General features: G+C 34.6%; 1 protein-coding gene across 1 annotated transcript in view; it reads left to right on the forward strand.

Moving 5' to 3' along the window:
- The window catches only part of UVRAG (UV radiation resistance associated), a 254,299-nt gene that overhangs the window by 116,085 nt on the left and 122,885 nt on the right, over window positions 1-15,329 (forward strand). The window contains exon 8 of the mRNA XM_074372672.1: window positions 10,209-10,335. Within this exon, the coding sequence (XP_074228773.1) occupies window positions 10,209-10,335 (127 nt within the window). The remainder of the gene's footprint in view (window positions 1-10,208; window positions 10,336-15,329) is intronic.

The following is a 15,329-nucleotide window of genomic DNA, read 5'->3' on the forward strand; positions in this document are numbered from 1 at the left end:
TGTATTTTTTTAAATTTATTTTGTGGTTAGGGCTTTTTATGTTCTTTATAAGAAATCTGTGCCCAACCCCAAATCACACAAGTTTTCTCCTCTGTTTTGTGCTAGAAGTTTATAGTTTTGGGCTTTACATTTAGATCTATGATCCATCTCAAATTTAGTTTTTTTATGAGTTAAGTGAGGCAGTGCTTTCTTTATGAATATTCAGTAGATTTAGCATCATTTCTTTCCTTTCCCCATTTAATTGTGTGGAAATGTTTGTCTAAAATCAGTTCATTTTATGTGTGCTTCTATCTCTGGATTCTCTGGTTCCATTGATCTGTATGTATATCCTTCACCAACTCTTATTATTATAGATTTGTCTGCTTAAAAACAGATGGGGTAAGTCCTCCAACTGCGTTTTCTTTTTAAAAGTTTCTGTGGGTTTTCTAGGTTCTTTTTATTTAGATGTGAATTTGAAAATCGGTTTACCAGTTTCTACAGAAAAAAAAAGAAAAGCCTGGTGGAATTTTGATTAGGGTTTGTAGGTCATTTTGTTGAGAATTGCCATCTTAACAGTATCAAGTTCTCCAATCTGTGAACATGACATATATCTCTTTTATTTTGATTTTTTCTTTAATTCTCTTAGTAATATTTTATGGCTTTCACTGTAGAGATTCTGGACATCTTTAATTAGAGCTAATTCTAAGTATTTTATGGGAGGTTTTTTGTTTGTTTTTGGCATTGTTGTGTATGGGATTATTTTTGAATTTTTATTCCTCATGTGTTTCCTGCTAGTATATAAGACTACAACTCATTTTAATTTAGTAACCTTGTGTCTTGCAATCTTGTTATAGTAACTTTTTTGTTCTCATAGTTATTTTGAAGATTTCTTGAGATTTTCTACATAAATAATCATACCTGCAAACTTGGACTGCTTTATGCACTTAATTTTTCTGCCTTATTTCAGTAGCTAGGACAATGTTGAATAAAAATGATAAAGATGGAAGTCCGTTATTTGTTCCTGATCATAGGGGAAACGATTCGTCCTCTTTTCTCCATTAAATATAATGTTAGCAATGCCTTTATTGGTTTAAGGAAGTTCCTGCTTATTCTTAGTTTCTGAATTCTTATCATGAATGGATGTTGAATTTTGTCAAATGCTTTTTCTACATATGTGAAAATAAATAATTATGGGATTTTCTTCTTGATTCTGTTACGTGGTGAACTGCGTTGATTTCATTTCAGATGTTTAACTAACATTGCATTTCTGGGATAAACCTGAGTTGGTTATAGTACATAATGTTTTTTGTATCTTGCTGGATTTGATCTGGTACAAATTTAAGGATTTTGTGCCAATATTTATTGGGAATATTGGGATGCAATGTTTTAAATTACTTTGTTAGATTGGTATTAGGATTATGGTAGTCTGGTACAATTAGTTGGGCAGCGTTCATTTTTCCTAATCCATCTTGACTAGAAACAGAATCCTCCTGGATTTTTAATATTTTCAAATACTCTGCTGAGATTTCATGTCTTTTTGTTCATTATGAGAATATTTTACTTTTCTTCAGTCAGCATATTTATAATAGTGGCTTTAAAGTTCTTATCTGATAATTTTAACATCTGGGTCATCTCAGAGTTGGCATTTTTTAAAAAAATTGAAGTATAGTCAGTTTGCAATGTTGTATCAATTTCTGGTGTACAGCATAAAGTTTCAATCATATATATATACATATATTTGTTTTCATATTCTTTTTCATTATAGGTTACCACAAGATATTGAATGTAGTTTCCTGTGCTGGACAGTAGAAACGTGTTTATCTGTTTTTATGAGGATTTTCCTTGTAGGTCTGATAGTAAGAGATACTCTACTAAGTTTCAATCGGTGTTTTGTGTGAATTGTTCCGTGTATAGATACAGTTTTTGTTGTATTCGTGGGAAAGGGTGAGCACCGCCGTCCTTCTACTCCACCGTCTTGGCATTCCTCTTCAAGTTGGCCTATGTTGATTGTCTTTTCCCTAGAGAATGAGTCACATATTGTGGCTTTTCATATACTGGGTAATACTGCATAGTATCCTGGACATTGTGAATGTAATTTTGTGGAATCTCTGGATTTTGTTGCTTTGCTCCAAAGGATATTGATGTTCTAATTTTAGCGGGAAGTTAACTTGGTTCAGCTCAAACTGCCATGCCTGCGATGGACACTGGCTCAGATTTCAGTTCAGTACTCAGATCCTTAGGCGTGGCTGCTTTCTGTTTGCTTCATGCATGTATGATTTAGGCTTCAGAGACTTAGATTGAATTTAGACAGAATTTGGGGTTCCCATTCTCTGCGTCCTCCATTCTGGATTGCCTAACCTCTTTCCCCTGGTTTCTCCTGCCAGAAAGATAGTTGTCTTTTTGTTGCAGTTTAACCGTGGATACCCTCAGGGCAAAGTCATAGAAAAGGGGAATTTCACTCTGCATGTTGGTTGTTTGCACTAGGTTCAGACTTTACTCTAAAATCTGCCTGCCATTGATCAATCTTTAGACCCCTCAAGTAGTAGCTTTGTGTATTTTATCAAGTCTATAGCTGTTATTTATAGGAGAACCAATTTGTTAGGTACTCTTTCTCTTGTACGTTTTATTATTATATATATATTTTTGCTCTATCTTCCTAGCTGGACCTGAGTTCTATGCCTTGATAATGCCACTGAGTCTATGAAATTAATGGATTGGATTAAATATTTTACTAAGGAAAAATTTTCTCTTTCTTAGTGGTTGAGCAGGTATAGGTACAATAGAGGCAACCTGTAAATGACATTTTAAAGCATATTTGTTAACTTATAGCACAACTGCTATAGTTCTAAACCTTTTTTTCAGATTGCTAATTATTTCCACTTTTTATGGGAAAACTAATATAGATGAATAATGCCCTAAACCACTCAAGAGCCCTTAACACTCTGAAAATTGTAAAGATTTCAGAGAATTTAGGGTATAGCTATTGATAATGCCTAAGTTAATAAATGACAGGTGAATCCTCACATTTACTATGCAGTCAATCTGTTGTGATATCACAAATCTTATAGACTCTGGAAAACTCCACCATACGGTCGTGAGAAAATGAGAGTGAAAAAGAGAGATAACAGCTTAGTATTATTATGAAAATATTTTTGATCTCACAGACTCTGAAATGGTCTTAGCAACCCTCATGGTTTCCTGGACCATGCTTTGATAACTTTTGCCTAAGCCTTTTTGGCTCCACTGTAATCTGTGAGGAGAAAATTGTTTACTTTAATACGTCATTTACAGATCAGTCTGTCCTCCTGAAATGAATCTTTAACATAGCGCACCACTGTTTTTGTAAAGAGACATAAATGTGTGTGTGCTTGCAAATACATGAATGTATCCGTGATTTTTCAGATCAGATACAGTGTTGTATGAAAACACCAAAATCTAATTAAAAGTGATCCATTGGAGATGCACGTATGACATTAACTATACTTGGAGTAAACAGATAAGTAGAACACAGAAACCCATTAGAAGATACTTCTGGAACATTAAGATCTTTGAGTCCTTAAATGCATTTGAAAAGAAGCAGAACCAGATTCCATTTGGGTAGGGTTTGTTTACTCATCAGAAATTAGAGCCAACAATCCTGGTTTTGAATGACTTGATATATTCCTGTCAATGGGCCAGTTTTTGCACAGGGACCATAACACAAACACACTATATACACGCCTTCCTGAATTAGTTTAGTGTTTAGATTAACTTGTTCCCTTAGTCTTTGATTCTAGTAAACATAACCCAATTTGAGCACGTACCCTGGAATAGAGCATATTAACCCCTACCTATGCATATCCCTGTGTTCTCTGAAGAGTTGTTTTTCTTTTCTATTTTTTTTTCTCTACCTAAGTAGAATTCAGTTTACATATTTTGTGGAAAAATACAAGTTAAGGAAATTGAACACTTACTTCTTTGTGGAAAAAGATTGCTTCCTAGGAATTTACCTATTTTTTTCCCTCAGTGATGTAAAAACAGTGATCACACTATTGGATTACCAAAGAAACCCCAATTGTTTCTTGATTCCTTTTTCTTTAATGATAGGCAACCTCATTGACTTTTGGTCTTTGTTTTTATAGAGAATTGGCAGGGCAAAATGACTTCTGTCTCCCCTAGACCCAAGCCCTTAGAAAGCAGAAACCATTTCTCATTTATCAAGAAGCACATAGAAGGACCTTCATAAATATTTGATTTGTTCAGAAAAAAATTGCTTAGGAATGTTTTATATTTCAAAGAATTTTCCAGTCAAATATGATAATGATGATTGGAAATAAGCCTTACTGCTTGTTTTCTTGGCTTGAATGTCTTTAACAGATGACCATACCATCTGTTTAGAATCAGTATTTCAGAAATGAGGAAGAAAGCATTTGGGGTGAGAAATGATAGCTGTAAAGTACTTTCCACACAACTGCCAGAAGTCATTTTCCATGCCCGTTGCTTTAGCAAGGCCATACCATTATTCATCTCACCAAGTACCCTTGCTTCCTCATTGTCTGAATCAAGTAGAAGCTGACTTTTTCCTTTTAAAATTTTCCACCAGCTCATCCCAGGACTTAGTACCCTGTTCAGTTTACTTAATGAGTGGTCCCCCACCATTAAATTTTTATTTAGTATATGTCTTAGGAAGGAACTAGGTACAGCCAAATTGCTGTTTGGTTAAGATTTATGTCATGGAAAATCATGAAAAGCATGTTATTGACACTATTGATAAAGACCAGGAGAGAAGGGGACACATTCATAGTGCAGTAATTGTGTGTAAATGCAGACACCTGCTCCACATCTATGTTCATTGTAGGGGTAAGATTTCAGATTTTATCTAGAGACAAATTCTGGCAAGGTATTTAGATTTTAAAAGGGAGTCTGAATAAACTTTAAGCCATGGTTTCATAGGTTAAAGTAGGAAATATTTTTATGGAAAGATAAGTTAACAAACTTATTTAGCAAACAATTGTATCATTGGTGGAATGTGTCTGGGATTTGTTTTAGTAAGTGAGCATTCAATAAAATTGACTTTTTTTGAGGTACAGTTCTATCACTTTTAAAAAAGTGAGCTTTATTATATTAGAGTGGCACATTTGTTATAATTGTTGAATCAACATTAATATAATATTATTAACTAAACTCTAGTTTACATTAGGGTTCACTCTTTGTGTTGTATCATTTTATGAGCTTTGACAAATCCACAGTGTCAGGTATCCACCATTACAGTTTCATACAGAATTGTTCCACTGGCCTCGCTGGCCTAAACCCCTCCTCCCCCCATCCTCCACCTGTTTATCCTTTTCCCTTCCTTTGGAACACCTGGCAACAACTGATCTTTTTACTGTCTCCACAGTTTTGCCTTTTTCAGAATGTAATATAGTTGGAGTCGTACAGTATGTAGCTTTTTCAGATTGGCTTCCTTTCTTTAGCAGTATGTATTAAAGTTCCTCCATGTCTTTACATAGCTTTTCACAGCTCATTTCTTTTTATTGCTGCATAATACTCTATTGTTATTGGATATGCCACAGTTTATCTTTTACTCTATTGAGGTACATCTTGGTTTCTTCGAGTTTTGGCAATTATTAATAAAAGCTGCTATAGACATTTATATGTAGGTTTTTGTATGAACACAAGTATTCAACTCATCTGGGTAAATATCTAGGAGTGTAGTTGCTGGATCATATAGTAAACCTATGTTCAGTTTTGTAAGAAATTGCCAGGTCATGTTCTAAAATGACTAGCACTTTACATTGCCATCAACAATGAATGAAAGTTCCTGTTGCTCCACATCCTTGCCAGCATTTAGTATTGACAGTGTTTTGGATTTAAGCTATTCTAATAGGTGTGTAGTGTTGTTAAATGGTTGTTTTAATTTGCAATTCTCTGATGACTTATAATATTGAGCATTTTTTCATTTATTATCTCTAATCTTTGGTGAGGTAGCAGTTCAGATCTTTTGCCCATTTTTAAATTGGGTTGCTTGTTTTTCTGTTGTTGAGTTTTTAGAGTTCTTTGTGTATTCTGTATTACATTCCTTTATCAGATAAATGGTTTTCAAATATTTCCTCCCAGTCTGTGGCTTGTCTTTTCATTCTATTAATAGTCATTTTTGCAGAGCAGAAGTTGTAATTGTAATGAAGTCCAGCTTAACGATTTCTTCTTTCATTACTCATGTATTTTGTGTATGTAAAAAGTCATCTCCAAGCCCAAGGTCACCTAGATTTTCTCCAATGTTATCTTCCAGAAGTTGTATAATAACTTTTATTTCACATTTAGATCTGTGTTTCATTTTGAGTTAATTTTTATGAAAGGTACAGGTCTAAATCTAAATTTTTGGTTTTAATTTTGTTTTCTTGTATGTGAGTGTCCAGTGGTTCCTGCACCATTTGGTGAAAAGGCTATCCTTTCTCCACTGAATTGCTTTTGTTCCTTTGTCAAAGATTAATTGACTATGTCTGAGTGTGTCTATTTCTGGGCTCTGTATTCTGTTCCACTGATTTATTTCTCTGTTCTTTTGCCCATACCACAATGTCTTCATTATTGTAGCTTTATGGTAAGTCTTGACATTAGATAGTCTTCCAACTTTGTTCTTCTCCTTCAGTATGTATTGGTTCTTCTGGGTTTTTTTCCCTTTTGGTATAAACTTTAGAATCAGTTTGTTGATACCCACAAAATAATTCGCTGGGATCTCACTGAATCTATAGATCAAGTTGGGAAAAACTGACATCTTAATAATGTCTTCCTATCCATGAACATGGACAACTTTCTCCACTTATTTGGATCGCCTTGATTTCCTTCTTCAGAGTTTTGTAATTTTCTTTACATAGATCTTGTACATATTTTGTTAGGTTTGTATCTAAATATTTTATTTTTTATACTAGTGTAATTTATGTTGTGTTTTCAATTTTAAATTCCTATTATTCCTCGCTGTTACTTAAGAAAGCAGTTGACTTTTGTGCATTAACTCTGTATCATGGAATTTTGCTATAATACACTTACTAGTTTCAGGAGGTTTGGGGTTGGTTCTTTGTTTTTTTATTTTTGTTTCTGTTTTGTTGATTCTTTCCAATTTTCTACATAGACAATTATATCACCTGTAAACAAAGTTAATTTTATTTCTTCTTTCCCAGTATGTATAGCTTTTATTTCCTTTTCTTGGTGTTGCATAGCTAGGACTGTCAGTACATGTTTAATAGAATGGTGAAAGGAACTTAGGGAGAAGCATCTGGTTTCTCACCAGTAAGTATTTTGGCAAATATTGGTAGGTTTTTCAGCAAGTATTCTTTACCAAATTGATGAAGTTTTCCTTTATTCTTAGTTTGCTGAGAGTTTTTTAAAAATCATACATGGGGGTTGAATTTTATCACATACTTTTTCAGCATCTATTAATATGGTTATATGATGTTTCTTCTTTAGCCTGGATGATGTGGTAAAATCCATTAATTGATTTTTGAAAGTCGAACCTACCTTGCATACCTGGAATATAGTTCATCTGGCCATGGTATATAATTCTCTTATACATTGATGGATTTGATTTGCTAATATTTTGTTAAGGATTTTGCATTTATATTCATGAGAGATACTGGTCTGTAATTTTCCTTTCTAGTGGTGTCTTTTTTTTTTTTTTTTTTTTTTTTACTGAAGTATAGTCAGTTTGCAGTGTTGTGTCTAGCGGTGTCTTTGGGTTTGGTATTAGGATGATGCTGGTCTCGTGGAATGAGTTAGGAAGTTCTTCTATATTTTGGAAGAGATTTTTTAAAACTGTATTATGCCTTATTTAAATGTTTGGTAAAATTCACCAGTGAAACCATCTGGGCTGATGCTTTCTGTTTTGGAAGATTATTAACTATTGATTTAATTTATTTTATGATAGAGGCCTATTCAGATTATCTATTTCTCCTAGTATGAGTTTCAGTAGTGTCGTTTCAAGGAATTGATCCATTTCATTTGAGTTATCAAATTTGTGAACATAAAGTTGTTTATAATATTCTTAATTGTTTTTAATGTCCATGAGATCAGTTGTGGTGGCCCCCCTTTCATTCCTAAAATTAGTAATTTCTGTCTTTTCCCTTGGTTAGCCTGACTAGCATTTTATCAATCTTATTGACCTTTTCAAAAACACAGCTTTTGGTTTTGCTTACTTTGTGATTTAATTTATTCTGTTTGGACTTCATTACCTTTTTGAATCTTTAGATTTATTTCTTTTGCCTAATTTGGGAAGTTTTTAGCCATTATTTCTATGAGTACTTTTTTATTCCTGCACACTTTTTCCTTTCCTTTTTGCACTTGATGATGCAAATATTAGGTCTTTTGGTATCATTTTGCAGATGCCTGAGGCTGTTCATTTTTCTGTTTAAATTGGGTAGTTTCTATTGTTGTGTCTTCCAGATTAAAGATTCTTTTCTCTATTTCTTACATTCTGCTGTTGAGGTTGAGTTTTTTATTCCAGTTCTTATATCTTCATCTTCTTTACTGAGATTTTCTATTTCTTTGCCAAAATATTCTATTTTTGCATTTGTTTCAAGCATGTTCTTAATTTCTAGTCAAGCATTTTTGTGATGAATATTCTCAGGTCTTTGCCTGATAATGGTAACATGTCTGTTATCTCATGCCGGCATCTATTGATTATCCTTTTTCAGTTACTTTGACATCTTTCTGGTTCTTGATATAAGTGAGTTTAATGGAACCTTGTACATTTTGGGTATCATGAGTCTTTGGGTCTTATTTATACTTTCTATTTTACCTAGCTTCCTTTGACACCTCTGGTAGGGGAAGGAAAAAAATGCCTTCTGATTACTACCAGGAAAGGGTGGAAGTCCAAGTTCCCCAGGAAGTGTCCATTGACACCCATGTGGCAGAGGGGCCTGGGGAGGGCTTGTTATGCTCACTAGGATTGGGAGTTCCAGCTGCCCACATAGGGGATAGGGTGGCCTCAGTAGTGCCATGTAGTAGTGAAAGTTTTGACTCTCCACTAGGCCGCTGATACCACCTAGCAGGGAGGGAGAGGATTATCTTGTTATTGCTGCAAGTCTGGGCTCTCTCTGTGGTGTCCACTGATATGATAGGAGGCTTGGTTGGTTACCATCTGGAAGAAATGAAAGCTTCAGGTTGCTATTTGGCTTTCTTTGAAATCTGAGGATATTGGAGCACCTTGGTTCAGCTTGGCAAGGTTGGAAATCTACTTTTTGTTTCTATAGATTTGGCTATTTTGGACATTTCATATAAATGGAGTCTGTAGCCATTTAAACCTGGCTTCTTTCACTTAGCATAATGTTTTCAAGATTTGTCCATGTTGTAGCATCAGTACTTCATTTCTTGTTATTGCCAAGTAATATTCCATTGTATGGATATACCATGTTCTATTTATCCATCAGATGATGGACATTTGGACTAATTCCACATTTGGCTATTATGAATATTGCCACTGTGAACATTCATATTCATGTTTTTGTGTAGACATGTTTTTGATTCTGTTGGGTATATACATGTGTCTAGGAGTGAAATTACTGGGTCCTGTAGTAGCTCTGTGTTTAACATTTTGAGAACTCCATTTTTTTTAACAGTAATGTGTGTTAATCTCCTCCTCACCCTTTCCCCTTTGGTAACCATAGTTATTTTCTATGTCTGTGAGTTTGTTTTTGGTTTGTAAATAGAATTTGTATCTTTTTTTTTAGATTCTGTATGTAAGTGATATCATTTGATATTTGTCTTTCTCTGACTTTATCAATCTAATAATCTCTAGGTCCATCCATGTTGCTACAAATGGCAATATTTCATTCTTTTTATGGCTGAGTAATATTCCATTGTGTGTGTGTGTGTGTGTGTGTGTGTGTGTGTACGTGTGTACACACACACACCACATCTTCTTTTCTTTCTCCATTTCCTTTTTACTATTATTTTTTGTCTTGGGTCTTGTATTGTGATGTCAAGAAAGAGGCCTGAGATATTTTGTAGTGTGTTTTGGATTTTAGAAAGAACTGTTTCTTTCTAAAGATCTTAGATTTATTTCTACTCTATTCTTTGCTTACGTCTGTGTTTGTTCCATTAAAATGACAGGTGCCACTAATTAAGTTACTCAAAAGATCTATAAGTTACATGAGTATTAAAGTGCTGAATCAGTAATATTTCAAAACATTGTGAATGTTCAGTTACTCAAATTCATGACTTTTCTATTCATAAATTTACCTGTGCTTTTAATTATTTAGAAAAAAGAAAGTGAGTGCCTGCAATTAAAAATTTTGGTGCTTCGAAATGAATTGGAAAGACAGAAGAAAGCTTTGGGACGGGAGGTGGCATTACTGCATAAGCAACAAATTGCATTAAAGGATAAAGGTGAGTAAAAACAGCATACAAACAGCCTAACCTACACATACAGTAATTTTCATTTCTTCTTCTCCATAGGCTCAAATAGTCATCTTTGTATAAATATACTGATAACAATTAAAAAATTTTTTTTGAAGTATTTTGAAGTTGATACATACAGAAAAGTGTATAAATACACATACACACACTTCAGATTTTCAGAGTGAACATACCTGCATAAGCAGAATCTCCATCAAGAAACAGCATTACAAGGACCCTAGAAGCTGCTTCATGTTCCTTTTTATTCAGGGCATCTCTAGCCAGACTAACCACTAGCTCGACTCACTGTACCATAGATTGACTTTGCATAATTTTGAACTTTATACAAATGGAATCATATGATATGTACGTTCTGTGTCCTGGCTTTTGTCCAACGTTGTGTTTGTGGAATTTACCCTTACCTGCATGTAATGTAGTCTTAGTTTATTTTTACTGCCAGTTGTATTCATTGTATGAATATGACTTCATTTATCCTTACTTTTGGCATTTTGTTAATTTCTAGTTTGGGATTATTACAGGTAATGCTTCCTGGAATGTCCTAGTATGTGTTTCTTAATGAAGATTTTTTATGCATTTTTTTGGCAGTAAACCTAGCAGGAGTGTTATCACATCTCTTTCCCTACATCCTTGTCAGTGTTTGGTACTTTCTGTCCTTTGTGTTGTAGCCTTCTGAGTGGATATGTTGTAGAGTCTCCTTGCAGTTTTAATTTTGATCTCCCCTTAAGGCTGATGAAGTTGAACACAATTTCATATGTTCTTGCTTATTGGGATACACTCCTCTGTGAAGCATCTTTTGAAGTCTTTTGCCTCTCTCCCTCACCACCACCCACTTTTTTTTTTCTATCAGTTTGAGAATTTTTTAATAAGAGTTGTTTATATATTATAGATATGAATTTTTTGTTTGAAATATGCATTAAAATATATTCTTCTTTTGCTTGCTAGTTTACTCTTTCATGATGTCTTTACATGAACACAAGTTTCATTTTATCAGTCTTTTCTATTGAAGGCCTTTTTTTTTTTAACATTTTTTGTTGATTTATAATCATTTTACAATGTTGTGTCAAATTCCAGTGTTCAGCACAATTTTTCAGTCATTCATGGACATATACACACTCATTGTCACATTTTTTTCTCTGTGAGTTATCATAACATTTTGTGTATATTTCCTATTGAAGGCCTTTTCTGTTCAGTTTTAAGAAATATTTGCAGTTGCATGTATCAGGAATTAATTTCTTTTTATTACTGAGTACTATTCCGCTGTATGTATATGTAATTTGTTTATACATTTACTTCTATGCTGGATTTGTTTCCTGTATTGAATTATTATGAACTTTGAGTACAAGTTCTTGTGTGGGCCTGTTGTCTTGGTTAAATAACTAGGAGTGGCATTGCTGAATGTATATAGTAAGAATGTGTTTAACTTTATGAAACTGTGATGCTGTTTGGCCTTCCCACTAGCAGCATATGAAAGTTCCATTTACTCCACATCCAAACATTTTTCATTTTAGCTATCCTACTGGATGCATAGTTGTTTCTTATTGTTCTAATTTGTGTTTCTCTGGTAACAAATGAGGTTGAACACATTTTCTTGTGCTTATCTGTTATCTGTATCTTTTCTCTGGTAAAATGTTTAGATCTTTTGGCTGGTTTTTTTTTTTTCCCCCCCTGCGGGGCCAGGAGACTTTCTTATTATTGATGTCTAAGAGTTCTTTATATACTCTAGATACATGTCATTCATCAGATAAGTGCCTCACATATTTTTCTCCTTGTCTCAGTAGTGTCTTTTGAGTGTATTCATCATTTCTTTTTAGATAAACCTTGTCTTATTTTAGAAATCTTCACTTAACCCAAGGTCACTTAAGATTTTCTCCTGTTTTCTTCTGGCATTTTTATCATATTAGTTCTTGTATTTACATCTGTGATCTGTTTGGGGTTACTTTTTGTGTATGGTGTGAACCTCCTGAACCACCCTCTGTCCATCCTCTGTGCGTTGTGGCCTGGAAACACTCCCCGCCCGGTAAGCTGGGGCGATATAGGGCTCACCTTGTTTCCTTTCTCTCAGAAATCACTGTCTAGCCTGCCCATTATCCAGTGTCTGAAACTGTTGTCATATATAATTTTGTGTGATTTTTTTAGTTGTTTACAGTGTGAAGGTAAGTCTCATATATGGTGTTCCATCAGTCAGAAATAGAAGTCTTTTTCCTGTGCTTTCTCACCCCTGTGCCTGTTGTTAGCAGAATGTGCTTTTCCCGTCTCTGCTTGGTTCAGTTATTTTCCTTTAAAGACATACCTCTTTGGGACCTCAATATGACCTCTCTTTCGAGGCTTTTCTCTCTCTCTTCCAGAAATCTCTTGCTCCCATTTCTGTGTCCCCATAGTATTTTTGATGTCTTATTTTCCTGCTTAGTAGGTTTGGACTTTAGGGCAGGAACTTTACATTTTTATGTTAGTATCCGTCTCAGTGCCTAAGACAGTGCCTTATATGGCACTCGGTCTCTGACGGGCTCTCATCTAGGAAACGTGCATTACACATAATGCATAAACTTTTTATCCCTAGTTTATCTGCATTGCATCCTTTTTTGGGTTCCTGTTTGTTCTCAGTATGTTTCAGACAGTTGAGATTGATGGATCATGTAATGGCAGACAGAAAATCTGTTGTGTCAGAGTATATTTGGAATGTGAATAAAGTAGGCTATAGTTAACAAGTTTAAAATTTTTACATTATATGAAATAAAAGCTAGATTCAAAAATAATTTTGTAACTGTGATCTTACTTCATTTCAGTGATTTTAGGAAAAAAATAGTTTAAATTTAAAGGGATAGTTTTTTTGTTTTTTGTTTTGAAATACCATCAGTTATTAAAGGGATAGGTTTTTATTCAGAGTGCCTTGATTCATGCCTGGCCTCATTATTTACCAGCTCTGTAACCTTGTCCAATTACTTGGCTTCATCTCTAAGATAAAGTTAATAGTACTTATAACTATATTGATCTTTTACTGAGTTTTAATAGGCTCCTTCCTAAGTTCTGATGTTGCTGGTCTGTGGACCACACTTTATGTAGCAGGGTTGTGTATGATGATCAGAAGAGTTGTAAAATTGAAATGATCTTATGAAAACAGAAATAAAATACCTTCTGTCTTATTCCTATGACCCACCTTAATCTGAATGCTTCAGCTAAACAGGAATTCTTTTAGAACTAAGAGAAACTTAAATTCGCTTTAGTCTGTCTCACCTGGATTTAGACCTTTGTTGTTGTTGTTGTTGTTGTTGTTTGGGGGGGTGTTAATTAGGTTTATTTATTTATCTTTTTAACAGAAGTGCTGGGATTGAACCCAGGACCTTGTGCACGCTAAGCACGCACTCTACCACTGAGTTATACCCTCCCCTTAGGTCTTTGTTAATTTCTCCAGGTAATCTTTGCTGGCTCACCCCGCCTTCTCCTCCCACCTCCACCCCTTCAGTTAGATGTACTACTCTGTGCTTCTGTAGCACCCAGTGTTTTTCCCTTATAGCATTGTAATTGCTAGTCTGTCTCTTCCTCTAGATGTAAGATCTCTAAGGGCAGGCACTGCCCAAGTACTCCGTTAAATACTCTTAGATTCCTTGGGCATGGTATAGTGAATGCCTGGGACTTAGTGAGCACTCAGTAAATATCTGCTGAGGGGATGAACCATAGTTATGGTTATCAGTCTATCGTTAAGGGCACCACTACTAAAGAATAAAGACTTCTGTAGCTTCTAGCCTAGTATTCTTTTGGGAAAACTGATATTCTTATGAGAACTACTGAAAGTACACATTATTTGGCAGTGATTGTCAAAACTATCTGCATTCCACTACAGCTTGCATATTGACATTTATACACGACAGTCTGAGTAGTGCCATTTAAAATCATGAGATATTATGAGCAAAGTCCATTTCCATAGGGTCTCTGTCAGAATGACTCCAAATAAATAGATAGCTGTTGTGTACAAACAAGACCTATTTTACGAGTTCTCATCTTCTGTGAAAAAGACACATTTCCGCAGTGCTTTGGAAGTATCATCAGCTTTTATATACTCAAATTGCCTGCTACTGGTAGCATGTATGTTTACATATCTTTTTCAAGGTCATCAGTTTTTAAAATGAAAACACTAGGATTTTAGAGGGGTGAGCAGCTTTTACCCTTTTCTAATAAGAGGAGCAAAAATAATAATGGCTGCAGTGTTTCAGTTACCATACCTGTCACTGTACAGATATGAGCTGTTTAATCACCACAGTAACTTTAGGAGGTAGGGACTATTATCATTTACGTTTACAACTGAGGAAACCCTAAATCAGGGTCAGAGACATTAAATACCTTACTGAAGTTCACACAACTAATGACATGATGTGATTAAAATCTTTCTATTGCTTCTAAAACTCAATGTAATACACATTTTTATCAGTAGTATGATGTGTAAAGGCCATGGAAGGTGTATTATTCTGGTGTGTGGTAAAAAGATAGGGAGATGTGATTCTTCAGTGGTGTTTTTGGTTGTGTTTTCCTCTTATGCTGATAGAGGGAGGTCCCAAGAAGTCTTATCACCAGCCTTGAAACAGGTGAACTTCTAAACAGTGATTTCTCTCCCATTTAAAAGACTAAGGTGTAATAATAAGTGCTCATATTTGTAGAATGCTTATTAGTGCCAGGCAATGCCATGTGTTTTCTATACTTTATCTCATTTTATTCTTACTAATTATCCTATGAATTAAAGGTAGTGTTATCATCCTCCTAGTAATAAAGATATTATATATTGTTATCCAATTTATAGATGAGAAAACTGAGTTTCAGATGCCCAAAGCCACATAGCAAGTTATGACAGAGCCTATGTTCCAAGTTACTGGTGCCCAACGATGCTGCACGGGAGGACTGTAGGATTTTGTAAATATCTGTTCTAGCATCCGGTCAGAAGTAGCACATTCGTGTGTCCCCTCCAGGAAGGATGG

This window comes from Camelus bactrianus, chromosome 10, assembly GCF_048773025.1.
Source record: "Camelus bactrianus isolate YW-2024 breed Bactrian camel chromosome 10, ASM4877302v1, whole genome shotgun sequence".
Taxonomy (NCBI): domain Eukaryota; kingdom Metazoa; phylum Chordata; class Mammalia; order Artiodactyla; family Camelidae; genus Camelus; species Camelus bactrianus.